The sequence below is a fragment of the Centropristis striata genome, chromosome 8 (assembly GCF_030273125.1).
Source record: "Centropristis striata isolate RG_2023a ecotype Rhode Island chromosome 8, C.striata_1.0, whole genome shotgun sequence".
Taxonomy (NCBI): Eukaryota; Metazoa; Chordata; class Actinopteri; order Perciformes; family Serranidae; genus Centropristis; species Centropristis striata.
The window spans coordinates 17,226,130-17,248,301 of NC_081524.1; the positions used below are offsets into that span (position 1 = coordinate 17,226,130).

The 22,172-nt window shown below is 38.0% G+C and overlaps 1 protein-coding gene across 1 annotated transcript; it reads left to right on the plus strand.

Moving 5' to 3' along the window:
* The first annotated feature begins 697 nt into the window (after nt 1-697).
* Nucleotides 698-6,831, plus strand: fzd1 (frizzled class receptor 1). The gene has a single exon (XM_059339583.1). It carries the CDS (start codon nt 993-995, stop codon nt 2,652-2,654), a length of 1,662 nt encoding a protein of 553 aa, XP_059195566.1. The 5' UTR covers nt 698-992; the 3' UTR covers nt 2,655-6,831.
* Nucleotides 6,832-22,172: the final 15,341 nt, after the last annotated feature.

Here is a 22,172-nt window from a genome sequence, read left to right on the forward strand (position 1 = left end):
TAAATGAAAACTATAGCCTATGAAATACAATAGGCCAATCTTTTTCTGAAATAAATATATTCATATGAGAAAAGAATAACAAACATTACAAAAGAACTAAATATGACAAAATGATATATTTTTTATATCGATATATTTTTTTATATCAATAGCCCTACCAGAAAGTATTTGAGTTTTCAAAACTAATCAGTATTTTGCAAAGCATAGTAATGTACGGAATGATAATCGCAAAAAGAATGATTTCAAGACTCTGGAAATCAGATGCTGTGCCTGAATTTAAGATTTGGTTAACTGAGCTTATTGGTGTATTGCATATGGAGAAGGTTCGATATGGCATGATGGACAATCATCCACCTTTGTCATCTCTGTTTAGTACTTGTGTTAACATTCTAATGTCAGTAGTGAACTTAATTATCTTTTTTATTTTTTTAAATATGCCCTCTGTTTTGTTGTTTTGTTTTGTTTTTGTGTTATTTTTTGCTTGTTTTTTCTACAATACAAAATTCCAATAAAAATATATTTGGAAAAGTACAAAAAAATAATAATAATAATATATATATTTTTTTTTAAAACGAATCAGTATAACGCTGTATTGGGGACTTTTATTTAGAAGGTTTTGACCGGAAGCGCTGCTGAATGCGCTTTACTTGACTTTAGTGGGAGTGAGGAGCGCAGAACAGGTTTGAACAGCAGACTGACACTGTGTCGCACAGGCTGAAGACTGGATCAGACCCTTTCCTGGAGGAATATGCTTCATTTTTTTCCATGAATTTCATCCGGAGAAGCCGAGGTTGCAATTAAAATCTGCGGATTTTTTTCCCATTCTTGTATTCCATCGGCTCGGTGAGAAGACGGGGGAAATGAACGGTGGAAATCCAGTGGAAGAGGCTGATTTTAGCTCGTAAAGAGACGCCAACAAAGAGCATTCAAGGAAGTAGGCTGCTGCCTGGTGAGGCAACGTAAGTTAGTTGAGCAACAAATAGAAAGTCACCATGATGCACAACAGACTTCTCCGGCTGGCTTTGACATTATGCTTCTTTATTCTCTTTCTAAACGTGGGGATTTTTCAAGTAAATGGGCAATACGGCGGCGGAGAGCGAGGAATGTCTATCCCGGAGCACGGATTCTGCCAGCCCATTTCCATTCCTCTGTGTACGGACATCGCGTACAACGAGACTATCATGCCAAACCTGCTCGGCCACACCAACCAGGAGGACGCAGGGCTGGAAGTCCACCAGTTCTACCCTCTGGTTAAAGTCCAGTGCTCTCCGGATTTAAAGTTCTTCCTCTGCTCCATGTATGCGCCCGTGTGCACGGTGCTGGAGCAGGCGCTGCCTCCGTGCCGCTCTCTGTGCGAGCGCGCACGGCAGGGCTGCGAGGCGCTCATGAACAAGTTCGGTTTCCAATGGCCCGACAGCCTTGCGTGCGAGACCTTCCCGGTGCACGGCGCTGGAGAGCTATGCGTCGGGCAGAACATGTCAGATCGCACGGAGCCGGACAGCCCCGGCCTGTACCCCACCGAGCGCACCCTCCCTGACCCCATGAGCGGTCAGTTCAGGTGCCCGGCCTCGCTCAGAGTGCCCCCCTACCTGAACTACCATTTCCTTGGGCAGGAGAACTGCGGCGCTCCTTGTGAACCAAAGAGATCTCACGGGATGATGTACTTCAACGAGGAGGAGCTGAAATTCGCGAGGATATGGATCGGTATCTGGTCAGTGTTGTGTTGTGCTTCCACTTTATTCACCGTGCTGACCTATCTGGTGGACATGAAGCGCTTCAGCTACCCAGAGCGGCCTATTGTCTTCCTCTCTGGCTGCTACACTATGGTGTCCATCGCCTACATCGCTGGATTTTTACTGGAAGACAAGGTGGTTTGTAATGACCGCTTTGACAATGACATAAGGACTGTGGTGCAGGGCACTAAAAAGGAGGGCTGCACTATCCTCTTCATGATGCTTTACTTCTTCAGCATGGCCAGCTCAATCTGGTGGGTCATTCTGGCTCTTACCTGGTTCCTGGCAGCAGGGATGAAATGGGGGCATGAAGCCATCGAGGCCAACTCTCAGTACTTCCACCTGGCAGCTTGGGCAGTTCCCGCCATCAAGACCATCACCATCCTGGCTGTCGGTCAGGTGGATGGAGATGTTTTGAGCGGGGTTTGCTTTGTGGGCATCAACAGCGTGGACGCCCTGCGGGGCTTCGTCCTGGCACCGCTGTTTGTCTATCTCTTCATCGGTACCTCCTTCCTCTTGGCAGGCTTTGTGTCCCTGTTTCGCATTCGGACCATCATGAAGCACGACGGCACCAAGACGGAGAAGCTGGAGAAGCTGATGGTGCGGATAGGGATCTTCAGCGTGCTGTACACTGTGCCAGCCACCATCGTCATCGCCTGCTACTTCTATGAGCAGGCCTTCAGAGAGCAGTGGGAGAGGACGTGGATCAGCCAGACGTGTAAGACGTATGCCGTGCCATGTCCCATCCAGAACCACCCAAACATGAGTCCAGACTTCACAGTCTTTATGATAAAGTATCTCATGACGTTAATCGTGGGCATCACCTCCGGCTTCTGGATCTGGTCTGGGAAGACCCTCAACTCGTGGAGAAGGTTTTACACGAGACTGGCCAACAATAAACAGGGTGAGACCACAGTGTAATGTGGTCCTGTCCTGTCCCTCATACAGACAAACTGAATGATAATCCACTTCATTATTATCATTTGATTTTTCTCGGACTTACAGAAGATACTCGGTATGTTTTTTAATGTACATAACACATTTGTGAGATTTTTGGAAGTATATATTTGTATTTAAAGATTTTAAAAACATTCTTTTTTAAAAACACATTTTTTCATACTTTGGACATAATGGAATTGTACTTAATCATCACAAAGAGCCAGCTGACCAATGATCCTGAGGTCCCATGACCTGACTTACTGTGGACACCACTGGGAGTATTTCACATCAAGTGTTTGTGTCTTTGATCAGTGAACTGCCTGTGAGCGGTGGGTCTATTCTAAGCAGTGTCCCGTGAAACCCAAGTGCTTCCTCGTGGCTCCCTTTTACCCTGATTAACCAGCTGTATTTGTGTCTGCTATACAGTTGGGCAGCAGTTGATGGGCTGAAGGGAAATGTCAGCAGTCTGGGACAAGAAACAGTGCACAGGTTGTGAATGTGAGTCATTGTCACAGATGCTTGTAGCTCAGGCCCTGACCATTATATATTTCATTCCCATATGTAGCACACATGATTATGCCAGGTTAAAGGACCACACCAGGGTTTTTGCATGTCTTAGTTCTGAAAATGTAGTATTTCACATTTTTACCCATTACCTCTCATGCAATACTTGTGTTTTTCCTGCCTCCCTAGAAACTGTTATTCTTTTATTGAGCAACAATTCATACACCATCATACAGACACTTTAAAATAGTTTGAGTGAGGTAGTTCTGCGAAGACACTATCATGACTGCTTAATTAAAGTCATGTTATTGTTGCATAACCCTCGAGGCCTCTTTAAAATAACCTTACACTTTACACCTTATGGTCCCAAAACGGTCCCTCTCATACAAGCGTCATAAAAATGTGATGTATAATTTTTTTTTCAGTTTTACCGCATCAATCCTTTATGCAGCTTTCGACCTATCATAGATATAAAAATAAAAAATAAATGTCATTTTTTATGTTTTAATGCCCTTTTTGTCACAAGAACCCCCGATTTTCTCACAAAATATGCAATATTTTCAAAAATAAGGTGCAAAGTGGAATATTTGGGGTGAGGTTATTACAGCCGTGACTAGGTCAATAATAATTAATATCAATCACAACATACCAAGACCATTTTTATGTTGTTAACCTTTTCATTGCCATGCATTATGCAAAGTTTCCACTGAAACTGTATGTGATTTAGCTCTGCTGCCCCTGGTGGTTTGAGGGGGGTCATGAAACCTAAAATCTATTTTCCCTTTATTTTGAAGGGAGAGGCTTAGATTTATTAGGAATTCATGGGAAAAGCATTATATTATGTCAGGATCACAGTGTATCAAAAATATGTGTTTATAATGGAAGTCATGGGACCAAAACGGGCCTTAAGGGTCAAAGTGTGAGTGATATGTGTATCTCCTATTCTATACACCTTGCGAAAGAGTAATTTTGGATTTAAAAAAAAAATTATAATAAAAAACAAAACCTGGCCAAGTTTCATACAATTAGCCTTTAAACTGACCGATATATATTGAGAATCAAAAACATAAAATTAGCCGAATGTCGTTTGGTCCCTAAGGTGCCTCGAGGGATAAAGCAGGTTTAAATGTAGATTTAGTTCCTGCAATATGAATAAACATTTTAACAACTGACCAAAATGAAAGAAGATAAGATGTTAACTGGTGGGAAAGAATACATCTAAAATGATAGAAAACATTTTGTAATCTTATTAGACGACCAGCTGTAATGTAACATAAATGTACTACAAGGCTCATAAACATGAACAAATACTGGTGTGTTCTTTTTCAACAGTTGTTCAAAACAGCATTAATGGATTGTATTTGTATTTAATTATCCTAGGTTGAAAAATCAGCTGTAATGGCAATTTTAGTTGTTAAAATACGCAGAAAACATACAAATTATGCAGAAGACCTAAAGCACATTTTAAATATCAACCATTTTGCTGCACATAGTGCTTTGTTAAATGATTGGACACCCTTTGAGCTTTCCAGTTTACTTAGTTACCCAACAATCTTACATTTTTTCTATTGCATCAAAGCAATAACAAAATGAGAATTACTTCCGTGCATTTAAGTCAACTAAATTAATTAAAAATATAAAAAATGATCTGCATATTAATAGTTTTAAACTGAAGGTTTTGAACATAATGCAGAACTGAATCGTTTTCTGCATTTATTTTTTTTGCCAGCAAAAGCTTAGAACTATTTTCCGTGGAATTTTAATGCAACATGAGCATTCTGTGGAATGTGGGGCTTATGAACAGGTTATGGGTAAATATAGTTCAGCTATCAAAGGTACAGAACAATGAATGCACCAGCATGCTCTTTTGTCTTCAATTCCTGTTTTTTGTATGTAAAAGCTTGATGGTTATAGTATACACTGCAAAAACCAACTGACAAAAAACAAGAAATAAATAAGTAGAATTAAGCAAATACATGCTCGAAACAAGTAAAATGATCTGCCAGTGTAGTAAGTAAATGTTTCTTTGTAAAAGTTCTTAAAAATAAGTAAAAAATATCTAGGCACTGGAAAAACCAATGATGTCTTAAAATAAATACAAATATACTTATTTTGAGCTATTGTGGCTTGAACAGCCTGACTGTAATAACATTTAAAAAAAAGACCACGGAAGAAACGGAAGAATAAGAAATAAGCCCACAGAATAACAATTAGTGTGCTTTTGCAAGCAAGCACACAAAATAATAAAAATAGACCCGGTGAATAGTAGTTAGTGTGCTTTTGCAAGCAAGCACACAAAATAAGCACATAAAGCTATGGTCAGTAGGTAAATTATACTCAAAACAATATAATTAGGATACTATTGCTAGATATAAGAAGACACATATGTTTAAAACCTTTATTTTATAAAAAATGTAGTTTTATTAGAATCAACATAATATCCTGGAGAGCAATACATTGTTCAAAAGCTTGTCTTTCGAAAGCTTGGGGTGTCCAGACTTCAACATTGTACTGTGAATGTGGTTTTATCTAGTTGATAGTAGGGGAGGTTGTTTGTCATGCACATATCATAACTGTTTGTAACATTGCATAGGGCTGCACAATTAATCTAATTTTAACCGTGATCACGATTTTGGCCTCCACCATCAAATTAACCTGATTGTTGGCGATATTTCCATTTTTAAATGCGGCTCTCCTGCATATCTAATCATGCACTTTCTACACCAGTAGTCCACCAACCACCAAGCAACTTTGTTGCTAAATTTAGCGACTTTTCAGACCCCGTTAGCGACTATTTTTCAAAAAAGCGTCTGATGACAAATCCAGCGACTTTTTCTGGTGTTATTGGAGACTTTTGGAGACTTGTTCTTACTCTTCCTAAGGAGGGTTGGCGGCTCATTAAGAAGAGTAAGAATGAGCCGAAGCGGCAAAGTCCTCCTGCTGCAGTCTTTCCCAGCTGGAGAGCTGGAGGGGATGTTAACCCCTTAGTGTCCTGTCTGCAAATTGATAATAGGCTAACAATTAGCTCTGTAGCAGTACAGTGTGTATGTGCTGCTGATACAGGAGGTATTCACTTAGCGATTGTTTCCCTAACATGATGAATAATTGTGATTAATAATCGTGATTACAATATTTAACAATATAATTGTGATTATAATTTTGGCCATAATCGTGCAGCCCTAACATTGCATATTTTTGATTCATTTGTACTGGCGCAATTTTTTTAATACCTGGAGGTTGCATATGTCCGTTATTGTTGAGAGGAAACTTGGGTGGATGTGCAGATGAATTTGATCCTGGTGTACATAGCTGCGTGTCTGCACTGTGGGATTGAAGAGCAGCCAGCAGCTTGCATGTCTTCCACTGCAGGAGAAAGGAAGCCTTGTGTTGAAATGCAGAGTGGCTGCTGTCAGTGCAGCTCGGCTCACACACACACACCATGGCTGTTCTTGTCAAATGCTCTTCCACACGGTGCTTCCGGTTCATAATAATCCTTTTATTGTGTTGACAGCTCTATAATAGTCACAGCTTTGAAGTAATTTCCTTTGCATTTGCTATGAAAAGAACCTTTATATTTATATAAAAAAAATCGTATCTATACACTACATTGATTGCTTTATGAGAATAAAAACAATCTCACCATTGCAACTGTCAATCTGTTGTACAATGTCTTTTTTCCTTAAATTGTTAAAAGAAAAGTAATCTACTGGTTTGGTGTTAAGATTTCAGATTTTTTTAAGTGTATCTTAATACAATATTCACACTGGCCTTTAAAAACATGTTCCCTGTGTCCATACTGGCTCTGAAGCAATGCTTTTTTAGAGTTCAAGTGGAAATGCACAGGCCCTCTTCTAGGCATTAACCTTAAGCTTCTGTGAGACAACAGTTACACAAAGGCATTTTGTACTAAAAAGACCATAATATCCAAAATACCCAGTTTGATATCTGTTTTTATGAACAGTGTTTGGTGATCTGCATTACATTAGTACTGTGATTTAGACACACTATCACCCAGTTCTTCTTACTTAAAATCAAAAAAACATCAGTGACATCATGCAATCAAACTGGCATTTAAAGGGTTAAAATCCTCAAAATCTTTGAACGTTTGGTAGTTTTGAGCAGGGCAGAAGTTGTTTAAGAGGTTTATGCAGAAAAAAGTAGAAAAAAATATTAATCTGTGAAGTTTTTATAGCACTTTCACCTAAATGGCCTGAAAGGGTAGTAAATTTAAGTGGGCCCAGAGGGTTAAATTTACGTATTTATTATCATACGTAAAGCTAACATAAAAGAGGCTTCAGACAAAGTGGCTCCATTACAGCAACTGAAAGTATAAAAATGGAAGCATATCATGAAAATAACCCAGTGCACACACCTCCATAGTATACTGCCCTACCAAGCCTAACTGCAGTAACTACATTTTTGGCCAAAATTGAGTTAGAACTAAAAATGAACTCCTTGATGTCTGTTTTATCTTGTGACAAAGTTTTAGATTTCATTTTTGCTTTATTTCAGAGAAATAATGATATAAAATCCACAAATAATAAAATAAAATAATCCAACTGAAAACCAAGCAGTAATTGCACTTACCACTGTCTGCTTTGGACATATAATTTAAACATAAAAATAATAGAAATTCTCAGTTTATTTGCAAGGCAAATTATTATCTAGATAGAAGTAAAAAAGTGGGATAAAATTATATTAAGACTAAAATATAACATTTCTTTATGATATTATGTCTAGAATACACAGAGTTGTTAAACATTTTTAAATACACTGATAACAATGTGAAAATGTATATTCACTGAAAACAAAATATAAAAGCTGAAAGAAGACGACAACATTGTAGTTACTGCACTCTGTTTATCATCACTATTAGAACCCTTTATAGCAATGCAGTAACTATGTTTTTGGGGTCAAAGGTCAAATAAACCATCATGATTTTTTAAGCATAAAAATGACATCATCAATACATGTAGAAATAAGTGTCATATCGCTTACCTACATATAACCTGTTTGGCTGGCCAGTTAAAAAACGTTATACAACTTTAAAGCAGTTTTTCTCAGTTTTACCTTTTGCCCAGTTACTGCAGTTAGACTTTGTAGGGCAGAATACTGAAGTGAAATATTTGGTACAAAGTTACTTTCAGCCATTGTCCAGTCTTATTTGTGCTAGGCTAGGCTAGGCACATCCCAAAGTTACAGTATCTTTGTATGGAATTCACTGAGATTAAATGGATATTAATCTTCTTATATGACTTAAGAGAATAAGAAAGCAAACAACTTGATTTGATTTGTAAAAGGAAAATTATTGCAACAAATTGCAAGGAAGCAAGCGATTCTAGCTTTCTTATTTGACCTTTTCAGTCATTTCATCCATCACTGGAATGCAGCTTAATCCCTCTGTGACCTTGTATGTAGTTGCACTAATAACTACAGCTCTTAAAAAAGCTTTTTGACCCTTGTGTGGCAGCCATGTTCATGGGTCAGCTGCCACAGTTATTGTTCCAGGCTCTCTCTGACACCATGCTGCCAGTTAGCCTGCTTTTAAATCCACCACACAGCTCTGAGCTCTTCCATACACTGCTGTGTGCAAATGACAACTATGAAGACTGGCCATCTTTGCTAGAAACTGGAACAGATTTTTACACAGTAATAGTGAATATAGCAGTGTGTGTGTCACACTTTCTAAATATATATTACAGGTTCACCACAAGTCTTACACTGCAAAAACTGAAATCTAAGTAAGATTAAATATCTTAGATCAAGGGGATATGTGCTTATTTTTGCCTGATAAGATAGTTCACTTGTTTGATATGAAGTTTCCACAGCTTTTGCCTTATTTCAAGAATTTTAAGAAAAAATATTCTCCACACAGATAAAAATCTTTTTAGCTGTATCAAGAAAAGTTCACTAGTTTAAGTCTAACTTTGCTGGTTTCAATAATATAATATATGTATAATATATATGTAATTTAATATAATACCTATGGCTCTAGCATTTACTTATTAATTCAAGAATATTTTTTAACTTATTGAGAAAATAGGTCATGTGTATTTCATTAGAATCAAGAAAAAATGCACTTATTAGTTAGAATACATCAATTTAAGGTATTTGTGGGTTCATTGGCAGATAATTTTGCTATTTTTAAGCAAAATAAAATGAATAATATATTATATAATAATAAGAGCTGTTTTTTAGAGTGTTATTACACAATAATATTGAGACAGAAAGTGTGAGACACACGCTGATCATATTTACTATGTATTACAGGTTCGCCACAAGTCTTATGCAGGACTTCTGTAGTGGACTTTAACCCTTTGGAGTCCACAAAAGCACTGACACATTACTTCTTCATTATGTCATGGCATAATTACCAAGAAACTTAATCGACATCGAGTTCCCTCTAAAGTTCTGGCTTCAAACTCTGACAGTTTTTGTTTGATGATGATAGATAGGCCAAGTGAAGCACTGTAAAAAAAAAAACCAAAAACTGTTGTTGTTTTTACCGTAAAAAAACGGCAGCTGTGGTTGCCAGAACTTTACTGTAATAAATACGGTAGAACTTTTTCTAATATTATGGTTAAATTATATTAGCACTGTTGATTTCATGTTTAAGATTGTCATTTTATTCCATATTTTACCGTAGGAAAAAAAAGGTTTTCTATCCAAAGAAACGCTGTTCTGCCATATAACTGACAAGAAAATAATTTATAAATGCTGCATAAATTAAAGATTTTACCATAAAATATTACAGTATATTTTTGTTAGAGATATGGTGTTTAGTACATTTAACTGTGAGAAAAAGTATTTTTACAAGACATAAATGCAAAAATGATGCTTGTATATATATAACAGTATATTTTTGCTACAAACACAGTGCCAGTGTATTTTACAGGGGAGTAATGTATTCCAAAAAAAAAATTGTTACTGAAACTGAATTAATCCATTTATCTTTTTACTGTCTTTTACTGTCATGGTTTAGCAGTTTATATATATATATCCCTCTAGTGCCCCTCTAGTGCCCTTCTGGTGCCTCCATGGTGCCTCTCTTTGGTAGCCGACGAACGGGGAATGTGAAAGAAGCGTTGATGAACAGCTACATCGCGTGGTACTAAAATCCGTAACAGATAATGAAGCAAAAAGCGGATTAATAATATGCCTGTACCTGTGGTAGAAAAGCTATAACAATATATTAATAATAATACAGTTTCACCGAACTGTGCAAAAATGTTATGTGAGGTGTTTGCTCTCATTTAGCTCTCAACTTGCACAAGATTGATAAATTTTACTTAAAAATGTACAAATTTTCTCCCGGGGGGGGGGCATGCCCCCAGACCCCCCTAGATGGTTTGTATGGATGGTTCTATAATACCATACCATACCATATCAATAATTACTTTGATCTGGACCTCCTTTAATTTAATGCTAATCCTAATCAAGGATAAGGATTATTTCATCATACATGATGCATCATAGCTTTTTGCTGCTGGTGGGGCTCCATGTTGTGCAGAATGTGCCCTTTTTATTTTTTCGCCCCTGTTCTTCAAACAGTCTGAGTCCACCACTGTATGGGAGACAACTCACCAAAACACTGACGGTCCTTTGGCATTTTCATACCACAACTAATCACTGTTGTCTCTCACAGTATGTTTTTGTCACTTCATGTACACATACCTATTTGGATATAAAACTGAATATTTGAAGATAATTTGAGTACTCTTGGCACTACGTGGAATGGACTATAAATAGCAACTTCAGCAAAAAGGACATCCACTGTTCTTTCCCCAAAGATTTCTGTGTTGCTCCTCACTGTTGAATTTCAAACTGCCGCTCTTGTCTTACAGCAGCAGCAGCATCTTGCCAAATGAGCTGGCACCATGCTGCCTTACACTGTGAACTCCACCTGCCTGTCTCCACCTGTGGATGACTGATGTGTTGTTTTATATACTTCTTAGGCTGTCTCTCACTCATACACCCACATATGTCACTGCCTATGCTGTGCAAGTCAGATCGCTGCCTTTCACTTGTTCCCTTTTTATCTCCTTTGCTTCCTTCAGCTGTTGGTCCCATACACTGAAAGACAACAGTTGCATGCATGTGTTCACATATAATTTGCATTAAAATTTAAAAAAAAAGGTCTGTTGAATTCCTAAACCTATTTATGGCCTTTTTATGCCAATTTGGAGATTACAATGTAGTGGGAGCAGAGAGATGCTCTCCATTTCACCCTAAGGAGTTTCTACAATTCTTTAGCACAAATCATAATGAATGTTTGTGATAGTGTGTGACAGTGTTATCAAAGATCACACTGTTAAGCTATTCTCTTGAGAAACAGAGAGGTAGCACTTGTTGGGAGATGGTGGGGTGTGGGGGTATGTGTACCCTCTCTCTGTTGCTTTCTTCTGCAGTCTACGTGAAAACACTGACTCAAATCCCCAGTTCATGAAGATTTCAATTACTGTGATGCTGTCCTTTCTGAAAACACTGCACAGCTTCAGAGCTAAGAACCTTTTCAAAGTTGCAGGTTATTTGTTATCTATGTAAGTGCCTACATGTTTCTTGAAATGCTACTTGAGGAGATAGGTGCTCATCCTGCAGGACGTGGTGAGACCAACACTAGTCCAAAGTGTAAACTATTTCATGTCAAAGATTTAGCAGCTCATCCATCCACCCTTCTGTGAAGAATATTTGGCTACAGTGCAGGATGATACACTGCAAAAAAAAAGGTGTGTCTAAAAACAAGATGAAAACACTAAATCTGAGGGAAATGATCTTGCTGCATGGACAGATAATTTACCTTGACAAGATTTCTTAAATTAAGATTATTAAATCTAGAAATAAGCATGTTGAACACTTAAAATCACAAATTAACTCTTAAAACAAATTAAATGATGTAACACTTCTAAATCTAAAGTTTTTTTTATTTTGGTACGAAACAAATAATTGTCAGGTCACTCTGCTCGGGCCAGTTCATCACTGCTGGCAGCTTTAATTTATCTTGTTTTAAGAGTTAATTTCTTATTTTAAGTGTTCAACATGCTTATTTCTAGATCTAATAATCTTAATTTAAGAAATCTTGTCAAGTGAAATTATATGTCCATGCAGCAAGATCATTTCCCTCAGATTTAGTGTTTTTATTTTGTTTTTAGACACACCTTTTTTGCAGTGTACTGAGCCGTTTTAAAAAGGTCTTTACGCACTCATGAAAGTATCAACCCTAGCAACCTCACTGTGTGCAGGATTACACAGTCTTTATGTCACAGTCACGACAACAGGCTGTTGTTCCAGCAGTAACACCTACTAAAATAAATTCAGTTACCAGGGGATCTTTAGGGAAGAGTCCACATAGATCAACCAATCTTCAGCTTGGATCCATGCAACTTGCACTGTAAAAAAATATTTGTAGAAATTTCAGTAAAACACTGTCAAATTGCATCAGAAATAGGTCGTAAAATTAATCATTGTACATCACAGTAGTAGATACTTTTAATGACTGTAAATCAAAGAACAGCATAATTTTTTTTAGAATTACCATGATGACACAACTATCCTAAAGTAATGGGATTATTCAGTATATATGACAGTTTTTGCTGATATTTACATTTACTGTATTTTTAACGGTGAAGTTCTGGCAACCACAGCCGTAAATTAAACAGATCTTTTTTACAGTGTGTGCCCACAAGCTCTGCACGGAACTTGGGTGTCATCAAATCAAATCAAAAATCAAAATTACTTTATTTATCCCTGAGGGTAATTTCAGTTAGTCTGGTAGGATCTCTGTTAGAATGAGACAGCCTGATGGCTGTAGGAGAGAAGGATCTTTTTAATCTCTCCGTCCTGCAACAGAGAGAGAGGAGCCGTCCACTGCTGTTTTTTGGTCCATAAAGGTTTTGTGTAGCGGATGATCTGGGTATTTCAGGATGGCCTCGAACATCTTGACAGGTCATCTCTCGACCACCTCCTCCAGACTCAGCAAGTCAGATAGAGTTGGAAGTTGGTTCCACTGGGGCACTACAGAGGAGAAGAGTCTGGTTCGAGACGTGGAGCCCTCTGTTGCAGGACGGAGAGATTCAAAAGATCCTTCTCTCCTACAGCCATCAGGCTGTCTCATTCTAACAGAGATTCTACCGGACTAACTGAATTTACCCTCAGGGATAAATAAAGTAATTTTGATTGATTTTGATTTGAGTCCTTATCAATCTTTAAGAAGAGACTGAAGACCCAAGTCTTTACTGAACACCTTCACACTTGATCTTCACAGGCGGCAACGATAAATAAATGAAATAAAACAATCTGTTGGCACTGACCACTCGCGCTACCTAAAAGCACTTACATCCTAATGGACTCAAACTCAACCCATGCCACTTACTCTTGTGTTATTTCTTGACTTCATCTTTGATTGTGTTGTATTAACTCTCAAATGTATGTTGTTTTGGATAAAAGCGTCTACTAATGTATAATTGTAGAAGTGGTGAACACCTTCTGACAGCTGGGAACCATTGACTGTATAACAATGGTGGACATAGTCACTGAGACATCAACCACTGGTTAGTAGATTCCAGTTTTGAAGCCTCTAGTTCTGTGCATTGGCCATTGCCATCTTGGTTTATAGTCGTCGCCATATTGGTCTTTAGCAACCAGTACATACAAAATGCACTGTACATAATGGATCAGAAGCTGAAATGATGCTGTGTCAATGGCTAAAGATAGCACTAGCTAGTTTAGTTAGCCAGGGAAAAACATTATTCTAAATGAGCAGCCCACTCCTTCTTTGTATTGTATTTGGTTCATGAAACCTCTGCATTTCTAGCAAGTTAGAATACTTTATTAAATTAATATATAACAATAAAAAAAATACTTTTAGCCACAAAGAGCTGTGGGAGCATTGGGTTCCCAATCCTTCATTGAATTTCTTCTCTGTTCATTAATTCTACAAAATAAAAGTTTTAGAAATCTAAACTGTGACTAAAAAGTATATTTGATACTGAGCCTCCACATACTGTATATGCTCAGAGATAAAGTCAAAATGTCAGGATTCATTTAGCCTCCAGTTAATCCATGCTGCGTGTCACAGCACATTAACTGCTCCCTTGAGGGGGAAAAAAGTTGAAGGGAGGAAACCTATCAAATTCAACTTTTGAGCCCCTGTTCAGTCTGCGTCTGAGACTGAGCTGAATGAAAACTATGCGAGCATGAAATTCCCTAATGGAAGCCGTCTGTTTTCAACCTTGACTGTCTCTTAAAAAGCTACAGATAAGAGCTGCCAAGAGAAGAAAGGCCTGAGTAGTAGAGCTACAGTTTCATTCCTTTAAGAACTACTAAGGAATGGCAAACTGTCACTGTAATGAACTGAAGAGCCACATGGTTTTACTGGTTCACTGAACTGGTGTTTATATCTTAGTGATTTCTTGAAGACTTTATTGGGTCACTGTAGCCAGGGGTGTCATGAGGGCTGGAACCCTGTGAAGCAACCCTAACCTTAACCTGAAGCTATTTTTATTTTTGGAACAAATCAATGAAAGTTGTATATGACCAATTTCCATTTTCCTTTATTGCTTTTACATCAACCTGAGAGTTTCTACATTTTCCACATTATCTTTCCGAAAAAAAGTTGTTGCTTGAAATCTACAGATATTTAAGCATGTGATTGTTAAATGTAAAAACTGTGGTGAACATTGGTGTGCATCTACAATTGTTGCCATGGCCTTTTTTCATATCCACTTTCCTAAGTATGGTGGTCACTTAATTTTACTCAAAATGTAGCTTATGTTTAATATACATATTTAGTTCATTTTATATCTTTAATAGAGATGTGACAATAAAGATTACAGTAAATGACAGGAGAGAGGTGTGGAACGAGGTCAGACTCTGTAACCCTAAGGACAATATAGCTTCCATTAGCTGTATACTTCAGGCCATCTGAAAGATTTTAGAGGGACCGTGACTCAGAGTCCACTTACTTTGCTGTCACAGGCGTGAGACATTATGTATCTGGGTTGTCTGTCCGTCCATACACACCTACATATAGGGTTGCCAACTCCCCAAAAAATAAATAAGGGACACGTCATTGGCAGGGCCGGCCAACCCGACTGCTTTCACCCATCCTGGCTTGGTGAGTTATTTTAGCCCCTTTTTTGTGAGTGATACCATTTTTTAACGATTTGACTTGAACCTGAATTGAATTAGATGCATATTTTTGTGTGACATGAATACATGGAAAACAAATTATTGTCCAGCAATTCACTTTAATACAAAATAACAATGGTTCTGTTCTTCTGGAGTTTGCTGATAACAATTTGATTTACTCCTTTTGTTGGCTTTTAAAATGCAGCATGGCTCAGTTGGTAGAGTGAGTTGTCTTCTGATCGGAAGGTTGGTGGTTCAATCCCCAAGCATGGCAGCTACATGTCGAAGTATCCTTGAGCAAGATACTGAACCCCAAATTGCTCCCGATGCTGCGTTCATCAGTGTATGAATGGATTCCAATGGTGGCAGGTGGCCAGGCTGGCCAGGCTGGTAGCCTCGGCCACCAGTATGCTTTGGATAAAAGCGCTATATAAGTGCACTCCATTTACTCCATTTAGCATGTATGCAATTGAATGGCCATTTTTGAAGATTATAGCATTCCATAATTCCAAATTGGTTCAGTAAAAAGGCATGAAATTCATGTCATGAACACATGGGGACCTGGTCTTCAAGAATGCACTGGAGTTTGCCGATAACAATTTGATGTACTTATTTTATTGGAGCAGCATGAATACAATTGAATGGCTATTTCGTCATGCCGCTGACAAACCGGCTACCATAAAGTGCAATTTAATTGCACATTAAAATTTAAAGTGCAGATGGCGTGACCGCAGTACTGGAAGCATGTTGTTTCAGATCAGTCAGTCCACCATGGGCTACGGAAAAAGAGCGCCGGCACACCGTGCAGTGGCTTTATTGATGGTATTACACAATTTTTACACCCAGGTGTTTCCTTTTTCCCATCCCTCAGTATTTTTGCATCCTTTTTTTTTTTTTCTCGGAGGTTGAGGTAAAAACAGTGTAGACCGAGACTGGTCAGAGAGAATCGGCACCAGCGAGATACAGGAAATCCTGCATGTACACAGCAAAATCGGGAGTGTAAATATAACTCACAGAGTGTTAAATTCAATACTTTTTCTGAGTTTATTTAGTTCTCACGGATTCTGTGTTAAATTACACTTTACACAAAGCCTGAAAAGTGTTAATATTTTAACTCTTATATTTGACACCCTTGGTGTTGTTTTATGACACCACATAAGTGCACTTCTAACTTGAAATTGTGTTGTTCCCTTTCACCATGAGCGTTCATTTTTAACATGCATTGTGTTACTTTTACACATTAAAGTGTATTTTCAACCCTAAAATCATGTTATTTCCGTTCACTAATGTGATAATTAACATTCATTGTTTTGTTTTACGATACATTAAAAGTGAATTCTGTCTTTAGCCGAACATGCAAGTCACAAGATCTGAAAATCAACTGCAACTTAAGTGAATCTAACTCAGGTGTCAGGTGTTGTGTTAAAACAACTCCAAAATCAACACTCACCAACTCAAAATTATTAACACTGAAAAAACAACACTACAGATGTTGCTGTGTACCATGAAAAATGTCAAAACAATTGTTCTATTTACTAAGCCCATATTTTAATAATGGGAATCACAAAACTATGCTGTACAATTGACGAAATGTACACTGTCATAAATTATTCTGTAGTCATTTCATTTTACTTAATATATTTGATAAAATGTATTAAATATATATGCATCCTTGATTTTGAGGCAGTTGTTTAAGTAACTTTAATATAAAATGTTTGAGATAGAATCTACTTACTTTGATCACATTAAATATAATCTTTATGTGTATGTAATTCTAAATCAAGAGAATTTTGACTGAATAGAATTAGTCAGTTTTTAATTGACAGGCATTTCCTGTTAAGTTGGTATTAACTCAACTTGTAAAGTAGTTAGATTTAATTAATAATATTGAGTGTAATCTGTTGCCTCAATTTTATTGAGAAGCTATTGTTTATCTTTTTTTTACGGTGTAGATGTTCTTCTGTCTGGATGCCAATAAAAGGATTCAGCGAGTATCGTCTCAAGATGATGTAACAGAAACTCAGCACATGACAACATTTTAGCTGTAAACAATAGGTAACATATACACTGCAAAAAAGGTGTGTTCAAAAACAAGATAAAAACACTAAATCTGAGGGAAATGATCTTGCTGCATGGACAGATAATTTACCTTGACCAGATTTCTAAATCTAGAAATAAGCATGTTGAACACTTAAAATAAGAAATTAACTCTTAAAACAAGATAATTTATGTAACACTTCTCAATCTAAAGTTTTTTTCATTTTGTTAAGAAACAAATAATTGTCAGGTCACTCTGCTCGGGCCAGTTCATCGCTGCTTGCAGCTTTAAGTTATCTTGTTTAAAGAGTTTATTTCTTATTTTAAGCGTTCAACATGCTTTTTTCTAGATTTAATAATCTTTATTTAAGAAATCTTATGCTTATCTTATTCATATGCTGAATATAAATAAACATACACACACAGGCACACATGGATTCTTTGACTATCTGATCCTCTACATCAGTAGTTCTCAACCTTATTGAGTCGCGACCCCCAATTTAACATGCATGTTGTCCGCGACCCCCGCTCACTGAACACAATCTCACGCGCACAGTTCAGATCACCCAAAAAAGACACAAAATGACCAAAAAAAGGAAACAAGATGACCAAAAAAGACACAAATTGGCCACAAAATGATCAAAAAAAGACACACAATAACCAAAAAAGACACAAAATGACCAAAAAAAGACACAAAATTACCTGAAGAAATACACAAAATGACCAAAAAAAGACACAAATTGACCAAAAAAGACACAAAATGACCAAAAAAATACACAAAATTACCAAAAAATACACAAAATTACCCAAAAAAGAAACAAAATGACCAAAAAAGACACAAAATTATCAAAAAGAGACACAAAATGACCAAAAAGACTAAAACACATTAACACAGTGGAGACAGAGCTGACTTCCAAAATGATTTGGCGACCCCCAGAAATCATCTTGCGACCCCAATTGGGGTTGGGACCCCAAGGTTGAGAATAGCTGCTCTACATAATGTAGGTATTTTACTTCAACATAAAATGAGGGTAAATCAAACATTGTATGATAATAATGTAGAGTCATATTTGGTTTTGGTTAAATGCCTCAATGCTCACAATTTTAAACTTACAGCATTTTTTTAAAACTCTACCTTTACATCATTATAAATAAACTGATCTAAATATATAGTAGGTGGAAAATGTTGTCTTTTATCCTTAACACTCTTTACAGAATTCCCTCCTGTTACACACATGTTGTAGAGGACTTCCTTTATCAGAGCTTCACAACAAGTGCTGGGACTGTTGGGAACTGTCTGTCGGTGATTTAACCCAGAGTTCAATTTCCTCAACTGAGCTCTGTGTGGTGGCGCAGAGACATAGGCAGAGCCGTCCTAATGGGAAACACAGACCTGGGTATAAATATCCACACTGCAGCGCTCTCTTCTGTGCAAGTGTGTGTGTGTGTGTGTGTGTGTGTGTGTGTGTGTGTGCGTGTGTGTGTGTGTGTGTGTGTGTGTGTGTGTGTTGCCAAAGGGGAGGAGCAGGGGGGTTCATGCCAGCACACTGAAGGCTATGGCAAGGGTAATGAGAACCATGTTGGTGGGGGTTAGACCTTGCTAAATGACTCATTCCATAACAATGCTGAATACCCAAAATGGAGTGTGGGATCAGCCTATGGCCAATGTAATCTTGTTATGTACAGAGTTAAGCTTTCATTTTGAAAAACAGTTGATCAACACATCTCAACGATTGGTGCTGCACAGCACAATCAGTTAAAACACCAGAAGTTTAGGCAGTTTAGGCAGTAATTTTTAGAGATGGTCCGATCAGGTTTTTTGGGACCGATACGATCACCGATCACCTAAAGCCTCACCGATCCGATTCCCGATCAGAACCGATCGATCACGTGGGACGATATTAATATTTATATTTTACTCTTGCTTTCCCCCCATCAATTCATCCACTCATGCACAGGCCTATAGTCTTTCATTTATGTTAACCTTGTAATCATTTATTTACTAGATACTACTAGATTACCTAGATTGACCTTTATTTATTGCATAGCAGTAACTTTAATATTCCTTCATAGCAGCAGTGGCACTGTGGAAAACAATATGCCAACATGGCCTCTATAGGGCAGTCAAGAACAGGCAAGAGCTTCATGTTGAAAGTTCACTCATTTATTGATACTATCCATTTTAAATGGCTGTATTGTTGCATATATCGTATCAAATAAAATTCAAATAAAAATTGAGCCTATTTAACAGGCTAAACAAACTCAAAAGCCAGTCTGAACATTGGTGGCATTATTGCACATTGTTACACAGTACAGTGTAACATATCATTATTGCTCACTCTCACACTAACATTTCTCTGCATAAATTGCCGCTAGCGTGTGTGACATCGGACTCACTCACTTCGATAAAGTTCCACATGGCAGACATGTTGTGGGTGTGTGTAAGTGCATGCAGGCTGCGTGACCACAACACAACACTTCTTCTTCGTTTTAAAGCGGCAGCGTCTCGGCGCACTACTGCCACCTTTGGATCTGGAATGTATATCACACCATAACAAACACTTGTAAAGCACATGTACGTATAATGTGATCGGATCGGTGATTTTAACCTTAGATCGGATTTTTCGATCAAACGTTTTTTTATCATATAGGCCCGATCCGATCAGTTGCCGATCAATCGGCGTCATCCCTAGTAATTATCTTCTTAACTATTGGAATGAAAATATTATTCACACCCCTAATTTATTTGCTGTCCTGAATCGACAACATTCTAGACCGAAATTTGTTTGCTGGACACACCTTGCTTTCTTTTGATGTTTTATATTTATATGTTGAGCATGACACTTCAAGCTTGACCTTGGAAAACACAGTATAGAGCTCCTGAAAAGAAATCTTAATATCTAATTCTTTATCATACTATTCATAGTTCACTGTTTAATTTCAGTTGTCTCTCGAATAGATCTCAATAATGATTGATTATAGATCTGAAAGGTTATTTGGGATCCAGACACTCTGCAGCATCTCTGCAGCCTGAGACTCAACACCACCTTGTGCATCAGCCTGAGATAAGAGAAGGGCAAAGCCTGTCTCCTTCAAAAAGCTTTATCTCTCAAATATTGTTGGCTGAGGTAGGAAAGAGCAGGAAGAGGCTGGATGGAGGGAGACGGACTATGTGGGTATTAACACTGTGTGAGGCCTGAGCGGGAAACACTGCTAGAGAGTGGCTGGCAGCCTCATCACTGGCTTGGGAAATGAACAATCTGCAGTGTGAGTGTTGTGATTTATACAGAACAGCTGTCAGGGGGTGGAATCATAGCAGTAAGTAGCAGTCGGTGACTTTCAGCAAACAGACAAAGACCTATTTATTTTGTTGTGTCTTCTCTGTCAGAGATGGATGTGCTTGCTGATGAGTCCCAAATACTGCAGCCATTCTCTGAGAGAAAAAATGGCAGATCTGGAAAGAGAGACTTCAGAGAGAGGGAGAGAGCAAGACGTGGAATCCCAGGCCGGCACCAGCCTTTATTAGTGGCGTCCCAGTAATATAACCACCTCTCAGAGGACAGCCAATTTCCTGTTCCTTCCAAATCTCTGCCAAAAATGAGGCCATCATTACCTCTGGTGAGGAGAAACCCTGCCGCAGCTATAGAGGAGGGAGAAAAACACAGACTGAGCAAGGCTGGCGTAACACCAGACCTGCAGCCCTGCACCACAGCAAGAAGTATTTATTAGCATTGTACCTTCATTGATTTTTTTCCTGCTACATCTTTTTTTTTTTTTATCATTCCAAATATTCAATGCCTCAATTCCCCTTTGTTTACTACTCATCTTCACCCTCTGGAGTCTCCAAAAGCTCCAAATCCAGACTTCTTGATGATGTCCAGACTAGAAAAAACAGCAGTGTGGAGTCCTACTGTAAATTTACCTCTAAAGTTCTGGCTGTGAACTCCATGAGGCCAGTTACAGTTTGATGATGATATACCAAGTAAAACTGGAGACAAGCTCAAATATATTTTGTATAAAATGATAGAACTGGATGGAACCCTGTTATATGTTAGATTTGACACCTTTGTTCACATTTGCAACATTTAAAATTCGCCCCAAATCATATGATTCTTTATCTTCTATTTTCTTCTATATGGGGCCATAATTAGAACTATTGACATCAAATTGTCTTGAAGAAGAATTTTTACTAGCGATTGAGACCATAGTGTTGTCCTAAAAAAATCTGAGGTAATAAATCAAGTGAGAAGTTTTCTCATTTTTCACTGAAATGAATAGACAGATTTTTTTTGCAGCCAAACTTAGCGCCCCCTGCTGGAATTTTCGGTAGAATGCAGCTTAAGGCTCTTCCTGGTTTGCCTCCATGCTCAGACCCAGAGGTTGCCGCCTGTTGACGCTAAGCTTAAGTAAGGACTACAAGTAGTAGTATCCATGCCAGGCCACCAGCCCAGCATAACTAATTGGAGAAATGCGATCCGATCATAACTGGATGAAAACCCCATGGATTGGATGACATTGTCCAGATAACAGATTCATAGACAGATCAGGTGTTATGGCCTTAATCATTCAATTTATAAGAACATTGCAAAAACACCAAAATCTAAAGCTACATAGTTGGAATTCCAGGTAGCAGATGTCTTCTCAAAGAGCAAAACTCTTAAGTAGAGCATATTTACCTACTTACTTTACCTACGTGTTAGAGCAGGGGTCGGCAACCTTTACTAACAGAAGAGGCTGACGTGCTAAGGTGAGCGTATTGTGTCACTTCCGGTGTTTCTGTGTGTGCTCGTAGTGTAGTGCTGTGCTTGTTTGCTGCTCTTGCTAAATACAGTT